Here is a 20,383-nt window from a genome sequence, read left to right on the forward strand (position 1 = left end):
CTGCATTGTTACATATTAATAAGGACACGTCACCACTGCAGACCTGCGAACCATTTCCTATGGGGAAGCATAAAATAATCCTTGACTTTACCCCAATTTTTTTTAAATTTTTTTTTTAATTTAACCCCTTTAATTACACTATTAAAATCTGTATTGTGCAGTCTTCAAGATCTATTGCCACTATATTATTCAATACAAATTGTAAATGTAGAGTCCTCCTGCCAGTCTTGCTTTCCTGGAACTTCTTACAGCTGCAACCACAACCTGTTTCTGAAAGGAATAATTGAATGAAATTAATCTATACACTTAGGCTAAAGTTTAGCACAGAAAACTTGCAATAAGGCTTGGTTTATATGACGCGTCTATTTGTGGATAGGAAGTCAGTTCATATATTATATTCCTATGAGAGCCTCAAAGTGAGTCTCCTAGGAATGATTACACAAACTGGCATCCTGTCCACATAAGACAATGTGTGAATTGGGGAGTTGGATTGTTGGTCAGATGACAAAAAAAAAATCTCTGCTTGGAGTTCTCGTAAAAAAAACAGGCAATGTTAGAAGTATAATACAGCAGTTTGTATTACCTGTCAGAGATTTTTAGCGCAGAGGACACCTATTATAGAAGCTAAAGCTATGAATACAGTGCTTTCATTTACCTTATACTTTGATTTGATAGTAGTGACAGTACTTCCAAACCTTGCCTTTTCCTGAAATATTGATGTAGATTAACATATAGAATAAGTAAAAGCCTTTCCTACTGCTGCAGTTATTATACTTACTTCAGGAGACACCAGTACATACTGTGCCTGCAAAGTGAAAGATCAGAATGAATTATTTGTAGAATTAGTCTCTAGCTCTTACTGTACTGATCAATGATGATCTATGAGCAGAAGAAAACCTAGTACACGCTCACTATATAGTCCATGTTACTAGAATCAGTCTGTGAAAGTGTAATAGTTGAATACACAGGAGACCTCTTATAAAAAGAAAAATATTGTTTTATAAGGACAGTCACCTCTATCACGCACTAGCAGCATCATATTGAACTCTGCAAAGTGATTTAATATTTTCATTGTGAACCTTATAACCTGGAATTATTTCCTAGCAGTTAGGTGGCAGACCGTATAGTAAACCTTAAGATCTTAATAAGAATAAAGAGAAGATACCTGGCGAAGTTAACAAATGTACAGTACACTCTATACTATACCATGCAGCACTCGGCTCTGCATCCCTAAGATAAACTAACCGAAGTGAATGAAGTACAGAACTAAAACAGATCATGGAGATCTACACTCACCGGCCACTTTATTAGGTATACCTGTCCAACTGCTCGTTAACACTTAATTTCTAATCAGCCAATCACATGGCGGCAACTCAGTGCATTTCGGCATGTAGACATGGTCAAGACAATCTCCTGCAGTTCAAACCGAGCATCAGTATGGGGAAGAAAGGTGATTTGAGTGCCTTTGAACGTGGCATGGTTGTTGGTGTCAGAAGGGCTGGTCTGAGTATTTCAGAAACTGCTGATCTACTGGGATTTTCACGCACAACCATCTCTAGGGTTTACAGAGAATGGTCCGAAAAAGAAAAAACATCCAGTGAGCGGCAGTTCTGTGGGCGGAAATGCGTTGTTGATGCCAGAGGTCAGAGGAGAATGGCCAGACTGGTTCGAGCTGATAGAAAGGCAACAGTGACTCAAATAGCCACCCGTTACAACCAAGGTAGCCAGAAGAGCATCTCTGAACGCACAGTACGTCGAACTTTGAGGCAGATGGGCTACAGCAGCAGAAGACCACACAGGGTGCCACTCCTTTCAGCTAAGAACAGGAAACTGAGGCTACAATTTGCACAAGCTCATCGAAATTGGACAATTGAAGATTGGAAAAACGTTGCCTGGTCTGATGAGTCTCGATTTCTGCTGCGACATTCGGATGGTAGGGTCAGAATTTGGCGTCAACAACATGAAAGCATGGATCCATCCTGCCTTGTATCAACGGTTCAGGCTGGTGGTGGTGGTGTCATGGTGTGGGGAATATTTTCTTGGCACTCTTTGGGCCCCTTGGTACCAATTGAGCATCGTTGCAACGCCAAAGCCTACCTGAGTATTGTTGCTGACCATGTCCATCCCTTTATGACCACAATGTACCCAACATCTGATGGCTACTTTCAGCAGGATAATGCGCCATGTCATAAAGCTGGAATCATCTCAGACTGGTTTCTTGAACATGACAATGAGTTCACTGTACTCCAATGGGCTCCACAGTCACCAGATCTCAATCCAATAGAGCATCTTTGGGATGTGGTGGAACGGGAGATTCGCATCATGGATGTGCAGCCGACAAATCTGCGGCAACTGTGTGATGCCATCATGTCAATATGGACCAAAATCTCTGAGGAATGCTTCCAGCACCTTGTTGAATCTATGCCACGAAGAATTGAGGCAGTTCTGAAGGCAAAAGGGGGTCCAACCCATTACTAGCATGGTGTACCTAATAAAGTGGCCGGTGAGTGTAGTTCAATCAGGTACATATGGCTGAAAACCACAGTGACACCTCTGGTAGTTTAAGGCCACATGGCAACTTTGGCTGTGATTCCTGTTGTGCAACTAAAGATGCCGCTCTGAGATTCCTTCACTAAATGTTATTGAATGGAGTCACATTTCGGCCCGAGTGCAGCAATTGCCACACAAAAAAAAAGAAAAAAAAAAGGCTAGAACAGTGATGGCGAACCTTTTAGAGACCGAGTGCCCAAACTGCAACCCAAAACCCACAAAATTTTCGCGGAGTGCCAACACGACAATATAGACTTAATACTATGCGGATCCACAATTGCGGACAGTTACTGACCAAAAATTACAGTCATGTGGGGCTTTACAGAGCTTTCAATAATACAAACAACGTTGTACTGAAATGTAAAGGTCTCGGCATTTGGTACTTTGAACAATTAATTTTCACTATTTACATCGCACAGGATCTGTTTTATAGTTACCGTGTAATATTCTTACATCCTGTACTAATATCACGTCTGCTATAAAACAGATACTGTGTGATATAAATAGTGAGGGGACCCCAGACAGTATTATATGCTCTGCAGTGGGCCCACCACACAATATTATATTCTCCACAGTACCACAGTAGCCCCCCAGTGTTATATGCTCCGCAGTAGGTGTCCCCCCCCCACAGGATTATATGCTCCACAGTGGCATCCACACACAGTATTGTGTGCTTATAAATAGGCCCCCCCCCCAGTATTATATGCTCTTTAGTACACCCCCCAGTATTATAAGCCACCCCAGTATTATAAGCCCCCCCAGTATTATACACTCCCCCCAGTATTATAAGCCCCCTCAGTATTATACACTCCCCCCAGTATTATACACTCCCCCCAGTATTATACACCCCACCCAGTATTATAAGCCCCCCCAGTATTATACACTCCCCCCAGTATTATAAGCCCCCTCAGTATTATACACTCCCCCCAGTATTATACACCCCACCCAGTATTATACACCCCACCCAGTATTATAAGCCCCCCCAGTATTATACACTCCCCCCCAGTATCATACACCCCACCAAGTATTATAAGCGCTCCCCCCAACATCATATACACAGTGAGCCACTCTCATACTCACCCCTGAAGAGCCGCCGGCATCCACCTTCTTGTCACTGGCGGCGCTGATGACGTCATCGCGCCCGCGTCGGGGCAGAGGTCAAACTCTGCAGCCAGTGTAGGCCGCGGTCGCGCGATCCGCGGCCTACCCTGACAGCTTTCAGCTGTATGTGCATTTGCACATACAACTGAAGGCAGTGATCGCTCATCAACGGGGAATCCTGTACCGGATTCCCTGTTGGTGAGCGATCCGGGCGACCGCACGCGTGCCAGCATGGAGGGCTCTGCGTGCCCTCTCTGGCACGCGTGCCATAGGTTCGCCATCACTGGGCTAGAACAATGTTCAACTTTTTTTTTTTTTTTGCAACCAAAAGTTGAGGCACCCTCAGGTTCACAATACAACTCCATTAACATGAGTGAAGGAGTCACAGGGCAACATGGCCAGTGAGTGAGTCTGCAGGTAGAGCCGCTGTGCTGTATCACTCCCTCTTCCCACTTGCTTTAATACATCGTGAACAGGGGCGTAACTACTACTAGCGGCTGCCACTGGGCCCGGGACATTAGGGGGCCCGGCGGGCTTCTGATGAGTGTGTGGTTTGTTTTTTTGTTTTATAAATAGGCCTTACCAGCAGGTAACAGGCCCAATTTACTTACCAATCCCCCGCTTGGTAAGTAAATAGGGCCACTATGGCACAGGTCTATGATCTTGTCCCTGACATCCTTAGAAAGCTCTTTGGTCTTGCCCATGTTGTAGAGGTTAGAGTCTGACTGATTCATGGAGTCTGTGGACAGGAGTCTCTTATACAGGTGACAATATAAGATAGTTGTATTTAATGCAGATAACGAGTTGATTAGATTAGGATATTTATGATATTCTATCTCTCACTCATAAAATTAGCCTACCCTTAAAATTATAGACTGTTTATGTCTTTGTCAGTGAGCAAACTTGCAAGCAAAGGGTCAAATAATTATTTCCTTAACTGTATACTGGCTTACTGCTCTCATGCGTAGGAGGAATAAATATAACCTTTTATAACCTTGTATTCTTTGCGAATTCACTGCAATTAAAGGTCCTTAAATAACTAGAAATGCGTAAGAGGGGATTTTCGTTGTGTGTCTTGTTTTACAAACCTTTATTTTAAGACAAAATAAATAAAGCTGCTAGAATTTTTGAGTTCCTGTGTTGCTACTTTTTTTTTTTTTTTTTTTTCACTTCTTTCCCTGTATTCTTCTAAACATGGCACCATTAGGTACACAGCCTATGGCAGAGTGCTAGCTACTTTTGTTAGAACCATTTTTCACAGTTTACTTTTTAAGGTTATGTTCACACAAATACATTTTGAAATACAAATTCTGCTTGAAATCAGTTTTTACTCCTCTCAATGGGAGGCAGATGATGGTTTTCTCTAGCTGATTTTTTTTCAACTAGTAAAAATGAGTGCCATGCTCGATCTTCAGGCAGACTCCACCTGAAAACTCCCATTGAATCGGCCAATATGGAATTGACATGGATTTGGAAAGAGGAAAAAATTCACCATTCTGAATTCCTAAAACACAAATTTTCAGCTTATATATATATATATATATATATATATATATATATTCTGCCGTGTGAACATAGCCTAACTCTTTACAATTTGTAGTATAATTGAGATTATGTCTGCTTTTGGGTAAGGAGACATAATCTTGACCGCAGACCCATTTTCATACCCAGTCTTCAGGACATGGAGAAAACCATGACTTGCATCGTCCTGTTAGCAGTCCTGTGGAGGTGATATTTCCATTATAGATATAAACTCGACCTGCCTGGGAACCAAACATTGATGAGGTGATGTCACCTGTCCTTACAGGTGAGGTCACAATGATTTCATCTGCAAAACAAATTAAGAATTAAAGAAACCCTATACTACTAATAATACTATAAAAAGTTTGTGTGTTTGGATGTTTGTGAATTTGGATGTTTGTTCCTTAATCACGCAAAAACGGGTGAATGGATTAGTACGAAATTTGCCACAGACCTAGATATTCACTAGGAAGGAAACATAGGCTACTTTTTAGGTTCCACACTCATGTGGAATCCCGACCGCGACCAGTGAAAGTGCTCTCCGGCTCCGCTGCAGGACCTGAGATGACGTTACAGGTCTTTCACCGGGGCTCCAATTGCTTGGCTGCAGTCTGGGGGCAGGCCGCAGGGGAAGCAGAGCGGCCTGATACGTTGGTGGCCTTGCGTGGGCGGCACCTCTGAGAAAGTCTCCGCCCGAGAAAATGGTGGCTGCTCCCCAGCGCCGCACCTCCCATGAGGCAACCTGAAGCGACTGCTTCAGGCGGCGCTATGTCAGGGCCCCAGGGAGGGCGGCATTTTTACTTATCTAAGCCAGTCCAGGACAAGCTGTCCTGGACTGGCTTAGCACCGAGCAGTGGATTGGGGAGGCCACTAGAGCAGCGCTGCTCCAGCAGCCTCCCCTCACGCTCAGGCAGAGAGCAGGTCCTCTCCGTGCCTGCTCTCTGCCTGCGAACGGCGTTAAGCCCTGCCCCCTTCGCTAAGCCCCATCCCCTCCACTCCATCACGCCCCATCCGCTCGGCCCCCTCCTCCCGGGGGGGGCGGCTTTTTGTCGTTCGCCTCGGGCGGTGAGTTCACCCCTGCTGCTCCCTGCTCGGAGCAACGCTGCCATGCCGACCGGCAGCATGGAGCCGGCATAGATTGCGGCCGCCTCACCCCACATTCTGCAGACAGCCGCACCAGCACCAGTGACTGTCGGTCGGAACAAACAGGGCTGAAGGACCTGAACTCACGTCACCACATCATGCGCGGGGCTCCAATTGGACCTGGCAACTGCATGGGCGGAGCAATAGACCCACAAGCCGGCCGCACACTTACAGGAAGAAAATGCCAGCATCCGAGAGCCGCACCTGCCAGCATCGCTGGAGACCAGCGCGCGGCGTGGAGCGGTGAGTCCGCCGGGGCCCCGGGGGTCGAAAGGGGTAGAGGGAACTGTGCCGCACTCCCACAGATCGCCGTCTACTTCTGCCACGCACCGTGCATGGCCGCAGCAGCTGCGCTGCACGGTCTGCCAACCCCATGCACCCCTGTAACCTCGGCGCACGGGGAGCCCGGGGTGGAGTGGGGCCGGGGTCACAGGTGCGGGTAGGAGGGTAGTTAGAGATGGCAAAAACAGGGCACAGGGTGGGGGGGGAAGGGGGCATGGGTTAAGGTAGGAAGGGGGCCCAGGGTCATGGGTTGGGGAGGGAGAACGGAGCGAGAGAATGTTGAAGCGGATAGGGAAAAAAGTGGGGGGGGCCAGCGGGGCGCAAGGTGGGGGTACATGGGTGCACTGGGGTTGGAAGGGCCCACTGCGACCACAAGGCAAAGGTGGAGGGGGCCCAGGTGGCACTGCAGGTGGGGCACTCAGGGGGTGGGGGGCCACGGATGAAGTCACGGGTAATGCTAGTATTCAATATATTTCCTTCAGTTTTCTTCAATTGTTTGAAATAATAAATTATCTGTTTCAGATTAATTTTAAAATCATATAGAACATCTAAGCAATAGAGTAGCTGTCAGGAGGGACCTCATCTTTAAAACAGTTAACCCTAATAATAACCTTATTAATCCCTTCCCTGACATCCACCATCTTTAAAGAAGGCCTTTCATGTCCTCAGGCACATGCGGTTTTATACACCACTAGAAAGCTGAGCATGCGCTGAATTCAGCACACAGTTGGCTTTCCCGTTATGTTCCCCGGGGCTGGAGATATCAGTGCCATTAGTTTTTTTACTGACCTCTGTCCACTGTCAGAAAAGCGTTCCTGACAGTCTAGCTGGGCTGTGAGGATCGCCCCTCATGACATGAAAAATTTGGGGCTAAATTGACGGTTTATTGGAAAGAAAGTAATTTTTCATTTTCATGTCCCAATGTTAATAAAATCTGTGAAAAGGCAGTTGGGTCAAAATGCTCACTATACCCCTTGATATGTTCTATATTTACATGTACGGGGATAAGACATTATTTTTGCAGGGCCAGATGTATTTTTTAGTTATACCATTTTGAGAAATTTAAATATTGCCAATCGCCTTTTTCTCAAATTTTAATGCGAAATGAAACAGTGAAAAAACACCAGTTTTGTTCCCTTCATGGATTTCACAGTTTGTGAGAAATATAAGTATCATATTAATTATTAGTTTGTAGATTGGGGGATTTTGGGCACAGGAATACCTAATGTGTATATGTTTCACTTTATTAAAGTACTTCTATCTATATTCTAGGGAAAGATGGGTTATTTTGGGAATTGTTATTACTTTTTTTTACCTTTTTTTTTTCTCCTGCTAATGCATTGCAAAATACCGAAACTTCTATCACAGGCTGTATAAAGCAGCCTATAACAGAAGTAATGTAGAAACAAGCCTGAGAGCCTTCAATAGACTCCTGGCTCTCATATGAATGGATTGCCGCCCCCCAGATCTCATTCTGGGGGTAGATGATCCACCTTGAAATGGCGCCTTGGTCAGCTTTGAGTGAGGCATCAGGAGGAGGTTAATGTCCACAGTGGCTCAGCTGATGCCGAAAGATCTACAGGATATGTCATAAATGTCTTACACATGCGAGTCCCATTTATGGTTGACACACCAATCTTTAAAACAGATTTTCAATACAGCTGAATAAGTACCGTATGTTCACCTCCCATGGCATGTACTGTACATGAGGAGGATCAAGTTTAAGGGACAAGATGCTTTTAGTTTTTACCTATATATATATGACATACTGTGTGCTCAGATGACATTTTTAAGATCTCTGCTTCCTGTCAGCCAATGAACTGATAAATATTAACAAGCCATGAGATGAGATTTCTGCAGCCTCTGAGTTATTGAGCAAACTGTCAGATATGACACCTATGGGTGAGAATAGCTTTCTATGGCTTTTATAGATGTAAACAAGAATGTTCCTATTCACTGACCACAAACAGAACTTGAAAGTGCAAAAAATTGAAATGGTGAGGAACTGAAATATAATATTACATAGTAGAAATTTTCATTATTCAATAATTATCTGTTTTGCATAAAACCAGAAAATCCCTTAGTGACATTTGCTAACAAAACACTTATTGCTATCCATAAAATACAGACACATGCAGTCATACCGAAACCGTCTCCATCCAGGTCTGTCAGATGTAGTTTAGCTCCAAAACGTGAAAACTCTCTGTCGCCCCTTAGTGTGCCGAGGAGTGATGGGTCAGTCTTTCCTTTCAGTTTGTACACCATTGCTGCCCCTGCATGCGTCAGTTCTCTTGATAAGAAGACAACCTTTGTTGTTGTGCCTGGAACAATCCAGATAAAACAAAGGTTGATGAAACGTGGACGTCGTGTCATCTGTGTGACTGTGTGGCAAACTGTCAAGTCATATACATGTATTAGGATTACGCTCTGTTCACTTCATGTTTGAACACTTGTACAACAAAAGCATCCATACGCTCCAGTCACCTAGTGAAATGGTTCTTTTGACCTCCATGGGGCTGGTGGACATCAGAATATCTTTTTATTTTGCTTCACGACAGAGCAGAGTTTGCCACAAAAATACATCTACTGTGTGGTATACAATTCCAACACCTGATAGAATGAATAAAATATGACCTGAAGCCATCATAATGTAAAAAGATTACAGTGAGTCAGGTGGGGGTGTCACAGGCCCAGAAAAATACAAAACAGCTGGTCGGTAGTATTAGGAGCAGACGCGAGGGGAGCTCATGTAACTAAAATTATAGCCTCACTCCAAACAGATTGTGTCTCCATTAGTCCTATTAGTGACTGGTGTGGCTACACTCACTTCCCCCTAAGGGTAAATTCACACGTAGTTTTTTGATCCGGATTTTGACACAGAATCCACATAAAAATTTGGGTCAAAAAACGCCTCTCATTGAATTCAATGGGAGACGGTCATTTCCTTTTTCTGCGAGCGGTATTTTACCACTCACAGAAAAAAGAAGAGACCTGCCCTATCTTGTCGTGCATCCACGTTAAGACAATCCCTCCAGAGTAGGCCCATTTATTTGGGCCTAATCCGGAGCAGGAAGCTAGCTAGGCGCTGCAGACAGATTTTGGTCCGGATTCTGACGTGGCTTCCCGCATCTAAATCCAGACCAAGAAACTACTTGTGGACTTACCCTAAGAGCACTGCAGCCACCCATTCAGACTGAACAAATACAGTGCTTAAACTAGCGCCAGCTAAACCCAAGATTCTGTGCCCTAATCCTTATGCACAACTGTGCCAAGGCAGACACGCTACCATCCAGCAGTGACAACAGACAGTGTCTGTGTGTGGACATCGTATTCCTCCGATAACACACAAAAAACTATGGGGGTAACACAGAAACACATAGGGATTAGGGAACAGAATCTTGGGTTTAGCTGGCACTAGTTTAGCCATTGTATTTGTTCAGTCTGGGTGGGTTGTTGCCTTGCACTCAGGGAGAGCAAATAGTCCTATCACTGCCTGATATGGCTATAACAGAGACGCAATCTTTTTGAAGTGAGACTATAGTTTTAGTTACTAAAACCCTATTTTTGGTTGGGCCACATATTTCAGAAAAGCTGCATTTTATTTATTCATTTTTACGCTAAATCCACTTAAAAAGGAATGGGAAATATATAGGATGTACTTATAATTCTCCCTTCTGCTAAATGCACTTCTGACCTTGGCTCAAAAAAATACAACACAGCAAAATCTGCAACAAATCACAGCTTTTCACAACATATAGCCCTAACCCTTAGGTTTTTTCCTGTATTTTAATGGGAATGCCCATTGCAGAAAAACCAGTTGCTGCATTTTTTCAAGCCAAAGCCAGGAGGAATTTAAAAGGAATGGGAGATATAATGGAATCTCTTCCATCTCTATATTTCTTCCTTTTTCTAAATCCACTCCTGGCTTTAATTTAAAAAAAAAATGGAGAAAAATCTGCAACAAAAATGCATCTTTTCCAGTAGTATACATACTTTGTGTGGGTGCGCCTATTATCAGCAATTGTGTACTTTCTCCATTCACAGCCACAGTACCACTTGCAAATGATGTTCCCATCTTACTCTGGTCCTACAAAACATTAGCCAGTTGACAGAAATAAAATATATTTTTTTAAGCTAACACAAATGAAAGTAACATTGTTAATATAACATTTGTACCCAAGGTATGGCCCATTACCATATTGGGCCTAAGGAAGAAATTGTTATAAAAAAGAACAAAGAAAGTGAAGGGCACAATTCATTAATCCTGAATAACAACTACTTACCTCCATGCACATGAAAGTGTCCTTTGTCAGTTTGCTAGTTGTGTTTTTAGCAGCTACCAAACTATGATAGATGTACTTGGCCATTTATTATCATGGTCCATGTACGGGAGTCATGAGCTCAAAAGAAAACTCAGGACAGCTCCTATTCCTATTCTTTCTGTGGCACAGGCTTATTAATGAAATGGAAACAAATACTGGAAATGGTGGACAGCACGCCAATATCATGTATGTGCTGCCTGTGCCGTTTTGTCACAGACCTGTACATGCACACAATCGCATGAATGTAACTAAGAAAAACTCAAATCCCCTTTCTGAAATCCTGGTGCATCTTAAAAAAGCAAGTTAAAACGATTTTAACTGGAGCCCATTATTATGAAAATGCAGTCCTGCGGAAAAACCGCTAACTTTAACAATACCTGCAAAGTAGATCATTCTAGCTAATCCCATCTGCATATTGCAGAAAAAAATCTTAAACCTAAAAGCTGTGTTTTCAAAAACAGTTGTCAATTACACAGTCTAGTCATATTAATATGACCACCGCCTACTTTTGATGTCAACGTTCAATAACCAATCACAGAAGGCACTCATCATTGTGGAAGGCATGATGGATCAACACAAGTATGCATCTATCCTTGCGTACCATGTTCACCCCTACATGCGAATTGTTTTTCCTCAGGATGATGGCATCTACCAGCAGGACAATGTGACGTGTCATAATGCTCGCAATGTACGTGCGTGGTTCGAGGAACACCAGGATGAGTTTACCGTATTCCCTTGGCCAGCAAATTCGCCAGACTTCAACCCAATCAAGAATCTGTGGGACCACCTTGATCGGGTTGTTCGCACCATGTATGCTCAACCACGTAACCTAGCGCAGCTGGGCATGGCACTGGAGTCGGCATGGCTCAACATCCCATTGAACATCATCACAAAGTCCCCTCTCTTCCTGCACGTCTCACAGCGGTCTGCTCTGCGAAAGATGGTTATTCTGGATTTTGGCAGGTGGTCACATTAATGTGACTGGACTGTGTATATCTAAATAAATGCTGGTGTATTCCATATAGGTAATATAGGAGCAGAAAGTCTGCAGAGAACTCAGCCCTATATTACAGGTATAACTTGATGGCTACATGATATCTTTTTTCATATTCTGTGTTCATATTAACCGCAATGATAATATTTTTCAGCAGAATGACCATTATATCTGATCTGCTAGGTGATGAATTTGTGTGTATTACCAACTGTGCTATGGGAAGAATATGCAAATCTGTCTCCCAAGATGTAAACAGGGAGACAGTGCCTCTGTTTGCTGCCCTCTATAGCAAGCAACCCTGAACAACATGCCCGACTTCCCAGAAGCCTTTGCTGCATGATGCGAGGTTATAACCAAATCAGTTTCTCAGCTACGGACGGCACCGTTTCTAAGGAGTGACGTTATCCCCACAATCTGGTCTCACAGCCTCTCACTTACACCAAATCAGTTCTCTCTAGGCTGCGCTGATGACGTCCAAAGAGACAGAAACGGTGCCGTCTGTAGCTGAGAAACTGATTTGGTTATAACCTCACATCATGCAGCAAAGGCTTCTGGGAAGTCGGGCATGTTGTTCAGGGTTGCTTGCTATAGAGGGCAGCAAACAGAGGCACTGTCTCCCTGTTTACATCTTGGGAGACAGATTTGCATATTCTTCCCATGTTCCTTTGCAGTGGAGCAACTATGGCTATAAGTCTCCACACACCTGAGAAGGTGGTCTCTCCCTAAGGAGTGACGTTATCCCTACAACTGTGCTATAGGAAAGTAACTTACTTCATTTCCATGTATATTGAAAGATATGTTTTTGCTTGGTGGGTAGAATCCATAGGTCTTCCCTTGATTTTGTAGACTTTCACAGCTATATCTGTAGAAAAATTTTGGATTATGATTCATGTTAATCCTTTGGCAAAATAAAGACAGTAAGGGGTAATTATACTATAATATCTTTGTCTTTGTGAGCCACTGCGCCATTCTCCAGTCTCACATTTCAGCACAGGAGGCATGTTCAGTTGCGATCCTTTTCACTTGTTGTAGTAGCACATCTGAGGATTCGTTGCTATGTGCGAGTCCATTCAGTACTTTACTTCCTTTGGTTACTATGGAGTTAAGTTAGTAGCTTTTCATTGACATTGCTCCTGGCCAATCAAGTCTAGGGTGGATTCCTTTATATACTTTTCCAGCCCTCTCCCTTATGCTTGCAATTGCCTTGTTGGTGCTGGCTGTATACTGTTTGTAATATTTGCTTAGGAGGACATGTCACAGTTGTACTGGTAAATTCCTCAGGTGGGCCAGGCGGACCCGAACGCTCAAAGTCCAAACTCGCTATGGTTGAGAGCAGGGGAAGGGTTCAGGCACTGAAGTCATTACCCAAAGGGAATTGGGGGGTCATCCTTGGTGTCTATACGATGGAGATCTCACTATGGACCCCATCATACCACTGGCCTGACCTTATGATCATCTGGCAAGGAATTATGACTGTTCTTAGTTCTTTGGTTTCACAGATGGAGGGTTGGACTTCCTCCCTAATGACATAATTCTGGGAGCAGACTGGGCAGAGATATATTGTTTCCCATGAGGAGACAAAAGGAGTTCTACTGCTGGAAGCCATGTGAGAAGGCTAAAGATCTATTACTTATTAAACATGTGCCTGGAGACTACGAGATCGGCTTCAGAGATTCATTTGGTATTTTTTCCATTTATACCTTTTAATCCTATTTTTATGTATTGTATTGTACTTTATCTGTATATGCTTATCAATCACTGATATGTATTTCTGTATATGTTAGGTAGTTAGTACCGACCCATTTAGGGTTAATAATTATACAAAATTTAGAAAGCTTGTTTTGTATTATCCTAGAAGACCCGGACACACTCAAGGGTGCGTGAGTGGAACGAGTGGAACATAAGGAAGAAAGGTGATCACCAGGTGTGCCAAAGTGGCTTTGGTGAGGCAATATCTTTAACACCCTTCCTTCTAGGTTTAACCAGCAGCTACTGACGAATTGCTCATCTAGCAATTCCCTATCATATACCCTACCTGTTACCATTATCTTTACTAACTATGAATTTTGATTTCAAAAGTATTTATTGAAATGTTGCAAGAGCATGAAATAGTCCTAGCAATAAGACAATTATAATACAAAAGTGTAAAATAACACAAATATAAACCAGGTAGAATATAAAACATTTGATGTTGGTAAAAAAAAAGTAAGAAAATAAAGGGGAGTGTAATAGTATTTATAACCATGAGTTTTAAAGGGAATCTGTTGCCAGAAAATGACCTATTTTTTAATTAAGTGCACAATAAACATTTAAAATAATTTTTAGTGAGGTTTTTAAAAATTTTCCAAGTTATCGATATTTTTATATATTTTTAAAGAGTCTTAAAAATCCTGCAATTCAGATTCTGACCACAAAGCCAAGTAATACTCTTTGCACTGACCTCTGCAGAGGTTACAGGTTAGAATACTCTCCCATAGAAATCAATACAGTTTGTTCCAGAACATATGTATAGCCCATGGTTCAGGTGCTGTAATGCTGACTATGCATATTACATTAATCCTTTTCCACTATTTTTTCATTTTCCGATTTTAGTTCCCAATTCCAAAATCCACAACTTTTTATCTTCCCATGCACAAAAGGCTTAACTTTAGCGGGACAAATTTTACTTCGTAATGGCACCATTTAATATTCCATACAATGTACTGGGAAGCTGAATGCGATGGAATTGGAGAAAAACTGCTTTGCGCCTATGCTCTGCGGGTCATTACCATTGACATTTTCTCTTGGAGTCACCATATTCTGGCACTTACCTTTTTCATATTTTGTTTATTTGCTGGGCCAGAAGTATTTTTTCTTTATATCTTTTGTGGATGTTTTTATCGCTTTTTCTTAATATATTTTTGGAAGGTGAAAATACAGTGTTTTGGCCATTTTGATTTTTCGCTGTATGGGAAAAATACTTTTATACATTTGTAGTGCAGGCATCAGCATGGTGATACCTAATTTGTTTATTTTTATTTGAGACAAAGGCAAAGGAGGGTGAGTTTACCTTTTTTTAATTAAGTTTTTTTTAAACTAAACTACAAACACGCTATGTAACAGATAAACATGACATGAATGCAGCAGCATAACGAAAGTCTTGTGGAACCTGGTGCAAAGTTTTGTCCAGGCCCCTCCCCCCTACCCACAGTTTTTGATAGTGACAGTTACAAGGCCCCCCACAGTATAATATTCTCGACAGTGGCCCCATACAGCATTACATGCTCCACAGTGTTCTCCTACAAACAGTATAATATGCTCAACAGTGGCCCCCAGATAGTATTATATGCTCCACAGTGCCCCCCATACAGCATTATAAGCTCCACAGTGCCCCCCACACACATATTATAATATGCTCCACAGTGGCAGCACACCCAGTATAATATGTTCCTCACAATGGCCCCACACAGTATAATATGCTACAAACAGTGGCCACCACCTAGTAGTATATGCTCCCCACAATGGCCCCCACCCAGTATTACATGCTCCACAATGTCCCACACACACTATTATATGCTCCAAACAGCTACGCTCTGCTTCGGTGCTATTATCATACTGTGTTGTCTCCTCAGACCCCAGAGTATAATAATCAGAAGCCCAAGGAAGGTGATTAGGGAAGGCCCTTTACTTTTCCTACCTATGCATCCTCCCTCCATGTTGCTGTTTTCGGTGTTTTTGGCCTTCTTCAGATGTCACTTCAGATGAGGCCTGTGGTTGGACCTCAGTAGTCACTTGGGGTGCACTGATGTCGTTACGCTGCCACGCCCCTGTAACTGCTAGGGCTTAATCACAGGCCTCAGTGTGGCTTCAGTCACATGACGGAAGAGCGCTGGGGAGAACCTTAACCTCAGGAAAGGTGAATATATGTATTTATTATTTTCAACTACCTCCCCTGAGCTGCCATCTATTGAAAAGGGGCCTGGTGATGTGCCCCTTTTCAATTACATTTTGTATAGTGGATGGGGAACAAGGCTTTCCCCAACTGAGGCTGAGCTAAAATAACCAATAAAATGTACAACACTGTCATTGATTTTTAGTTACTACAGCTGGACCTCCCATAGGGTATATTACTGTCCCTGCATTCCCAATCACTAAGTACACAGAGCTCAATTAGTGCTGTGTGCATAGCTATGGGAGCTGCCATGATGAGGCTTCACTTCCAGCCCCAAGGTCACATGACCTAGGGGAAACACATCAGTTCTACAGTATGCTGTTGGAGACTGCATGCCTTCTGTAACTCAAGCTAGTGGATCAGCCCCAGTTACAGGAGAAATCAGTATTTAAAAAAAAAAAAAAAAATTAAAATGCCACCTAAATGTCTATTATGACTTTAGGGGGGGCACAATGTATAATTAAAAAAATAAACAAAATAAACACGTCAGACGTTCTACTCCTACTCCTGGCTGCACTACAATAATTGTCACCTGCAAAAAAATAACAGTAATGGAGAGGGAAAACTATTTAAAACATTTTTAAGTAGTCCTTTGTGCTATAACAAAAAAACATGAAAAATGTGAAAAAGACACATTTCCTTTCATTTTTTGTTTACATTTCTCAGATATTAAAATAAAGAAAAAACATGAAAAAGTAGAAATAACATTAAAAAAAACCCACTATTTAGCACCAGAAAAAAAAGATTAAAAATTATTTGAATAACCCAAAAGAAAAAAAACAAAACATAAAACCTTAAAACCACATGTACAATAAAAACTGAAAATGTGTCCCATCCTGAACTAGGGAAAATAACACGGTTCTGAAGTGGTTAAAGAAATACCTCTCGCATGATCTCCAGGTGGGACTCCCAATCACTAGCAATGTTTTACGCCTTTGTTTATGGCTATGAATGGAATAGCCAAACCAGGCATAGTCCTGTTCTCCATAAATACTCCAATCAGCTTCTTCCAAATATAAACTGCCTTGGGAAGAAACATACCAGTCACTACTTTAACACACAATACCTTACTAAGAATGATAGTACACATTTAGGTGAGGTCAATTCCCAACACAATATAGGCTATAAGTTAAAGGGTTTTTTTCATCTCACTCATTCACCATCTTACAAGCTGGTGGTTGGGCATAGAATAGCTGCAGGGGCAGACAATAAGAGACAAAACTTCCAAGTTGTCAGGAGGAACAGTGGGCTGGTGCTAAACTCTACAGTGTTATCTCTGCACTTACATACAGAAATAAGCACTGAGCAAGCCCAGTCTTTATAAGCAAACTGCAATTAGCTGACGCATCTTCGGCTACCCAAGCAAAGAGCAGGAGATAAATGAGCTTAAAGGGGTTTTCCCATCTCAGTGTTTCAGCTTTGCCTGCAATCTCTTCTTCTCAATTCCTGTATTTCTCCTTCCATTTTGATGAATCGGATACTGCAGTATCCCAGTACTTATGTAGATCAGATAATATGTACATGCTTCTAGAGAATTCAGTGTTATGTGTGTTTATATAGAGAAATAACCGATTCGGCTTTATCAGCAAACTGCAATTAGCTGATCTGATTGTCCTGCGGACACTAATCGACATCACTTGTCCTATCTCACAGGTCCGTGGTTATAGAAACACTGTGTAAACAATGGGAGGAATAAGTTCACATAGCAGGCAAACAAAGCAGAATTTCTAACCAATATATTTAGGAAAAGTTTTCAATTTACATAAGCTACTAGTACAGATAGGATATGTGAGATAGGACAACCCCTTTAAAAGCAGGAGTGCTCTGGAGAACTCACCCCACCTCCACTCCAGAGAACAAGGAATGATGTCACTCAGCCTGTGTGTTGATGCTGCCAGATAACACATCAGGCCAGAGACCTAGGCAACAAGCTGTAAACAACTGAGAGGAATAATCTGATATTGCAGGTAAATGAAGCAGCATTTGAAAAACAGTATAATCTCTTCTTTTGACATAAACTAGCAAGATAGATAGGATCCTTCTAATGAGAGTACCTCTATCAGGCACAAACCTTGATGATATATAGCAAAATGTATCATTAATGTGCCCAGAATGAAAAGGACTTCCATCACCTTTTATAGATCCTCTATGACTTGCATAAAACGCAGCCACCAAACCTCTCTGCTTTCCTCCACCAGAAGCATACGGTGAACCGACTACTAAATCAAGCTTCTTGTCTCCATTCACGTCAGCAGAGTGCAATGTCCATCCAAAGTTACAATATGTAAACTGCAATGTGTATAATATATGGTTTATTTACTTGTACCTAGATGAAATTGCAGATATACAGTATTATTGTCCACAGAAGCTTCTCAAACGTGTGATGCAATTTTAAGAATTACTTACCCTGCATTTTATGGTGATATTTGGTTGAGACGAAAAGCCATTTTCCTTTGACCCATAATACACATACACAGAGCCCTATATAAGCAAGCAGATTAGAATAATAAATAGTATCGAATTCAAGAATAAATTCATCATAATGTAATAAAATGTATTCAAAAATAGCAACAAAAAATGTAGGCGAGTTTCATTTCTATGAACATCATGTCACTGTATTGATGCACAGCTATTGGAGAATCTTACAAGGAGGAAGAGTTTATTATCTGTATGCTACTGTTCAATAATACCTGTGCCCACTTTTATGTCAAGGTAATGTTGACTTTATGTAGAAATTCACTGATTTCTAGGAGGGTTTAATTTGTTCTTCTCATAACTGTATTTTTCTAAGTGTAAACATTGCAAGAAATTGCACTTTTTTTTATTTTATTTATGACTTATCATTAGGATAGGCCATAAATATCTGATCAGTGGGGGTTGACAGCCAGATCAGTTGTTCAGACATGTCACTTTATAAAAACCAAAGAGAAATTTACAAATATTGAATTGGGCCATATATAAAAAGCAGCAATTAATAATCTTATTCAAAAAATAATAAAAAAAAATGGTAATTTCCATGAAGATTAAATCTACTGAGCAAAAAATATGTTAACAGTATCCTTGAAAACAAGGAAAGGCTGGATATGAAGTTTCAGTGTATCAAACAGTTCATATCGAACGCTGCCACAAATCTCTAAATAACCAGATTGAATCATCAATAATAGAGATGAGCCAACAGTGAAATAATCAATATTCGTTTCGAATAGCCCCTCAATATTCGACTAAGCGAATGAATATCGAACCCTATTATAGTCTATGGGGAAAAAATACTCGTTTCAGAGGAAACCACTATTTGACAGGAGGGTAACCAAGTCCACTATGACACCTCAGCAAATGACGACAACACCTCTGGAATGCAACTGGGACAGCAGGGGAAGCATGTCTGGGGGTATCTAACATGCCCAAGTCACAGTTTTACCCCACTATCACAGCCTATCAACTAGACACTTTCCACACTCAAAAAACCTCTATGAAAGTGGGAAAATACCTGGAAACCTTCTTTCCTCCCCAATTGTATGGACAGAAACCCAAATTTTAAGCTAAAGAAACATTACCAAGCACCCCTTTAAATCATGTTGCCCATGACAACCACAGATGGAATAGGCAACGGGAAATCCAACAGTACCCACCCTGCACAGTTATTGGTGCAAAAAAAGCACCAGGGAAGGTGGGAGGTGATACAAATTTTTACTGCGTTTGCCATGTGGTATTCAATTGGAATCGAATATCTTGAACAGCCTGATATTCAATCGAATAGCTATTCGATCGAACGCTGTTCGCTCTTCTCTAATCAATAAAAATCAGATTAGCCAGTTCTATTGAGTCTTCCATACAATTTTCCTTACATAGTTATGATCTGTTATACCATACAATAGTCACTGGGATAATGATTTACTGTACTGTTGCTTACTGCACTGGAGTTGAAAAAATAAATAGCTAAACATGTAGTTCATGAAGAGACAAACATAAATATATGTATTCTAGAAGATAAGTCTTATTTTCTTACTGTGTATGTAAGTTGGTCAGATCCAACCGATGGAGCTCCCACTGCCAGATCTAGTTGTCCATCAACATTAAAGTCCAACACTGCCACAGATGACCCAAATCTGCCAGAGGACTGTACAGTAAAAGTAAATACATTACTGTCTACAGCGAAGATATTCACTTGGCTTTCTACATGTGCTCTATTTACCTTGTTTAGAGCTGTTAGCTCTACATAATGATAAAAGAGAAACTTTCGTACACCTTAAGGTGCTATTATGTGTAGCATGGTAACTACCATGGTTCTGAAATGCTGTTTTCAGCCATGCAGCGTGTACAGGGGATACACATTGAAATGGTGTCCCTCAGGCTAGGTTCACATCTGTATCAGAGACTGATTCGCTGAAAATCGTTGGAGAGACTTTTCTCTCTACCAGTTTTAGTCTAAAGACAATGGAAGCCTGACTGACACCCGGCGGATCCCATTATAGTCTATGGGGTCTGTGGGTGTCCGTGGTTAACTGTTATTTTAGAGGACAGGCTCTCCATCGTTCAGAT

At 41.8% G+C, this 20,383-nt stretch overlaps 1 protein-coding gene across 1 annotated transcript in view; it reads right to left on the minus strand.

The window, feature by feature from the left end:
* Positions 1–161: 161 nt before the first annotated feature.
* Positions 162–20,383, minus strand: part of GPLD1 (glycosylphosphatidylinositol specific phospholipase D1) — a 57,016-nt gene continuing 36,794 nt past the window's right edge. The window contains exons 15-25 of the mRNA XM_075270936.1: positions 19,851–19,961; positions 18,251–18,325; positions 17,977–18,133; positions 16,727–16,868; positions 12,685–12,775; positions 10,591–10,684; positions 8,742–8,918; positions 5,319–5,479; positions 779–805; positions 656–706; positions 162–270 (exon numbers count right to left, since the gene is read on the minus strand). Coding sequence (XP_075127037.1) covers positions 190–270; positions 656–706; positions 779–805; positions 5,319–5,479; positions 8,742–8,918; positions 10,591–10,684; positions 12,685–12,775; positions 16,727–16,868; positions 17,977–18,133; positions 18,251–18,325; positions 19,851–19,961 — 1,167 coding nt within the window. The 3' untranslated portion in view covers positions 162–189. The remainder of the gene's footprint in view (positions 271–655; positions 707–778; positions 806–5,318; positions 5,480–8,741; positions 8,919–10,590; positions 10,685–12,684; positions 12,776–16,726; positions 16,869–17,976; positions 18,134–18,250; positions 18,326–19,850; positions 19,962–20,383) is intronic.

Source organism: Leptodactylus fuscus, chromosome 4 (genome assembly GCF_031893055.1).
Source record: "Leptodactylus fuscus isolate aLepFus1 chromosome 4, aLepFus1.hap2, whole genome shotgun sequence".
In the NCBI taxonomy this organism is placed as follows: domain Eukaryota; kingdom Metazoa; phylum Chordata; class Amphibia; order Anura; family Leptodactylidae; genus Leptodactylus; species Leptodactylus fuscus.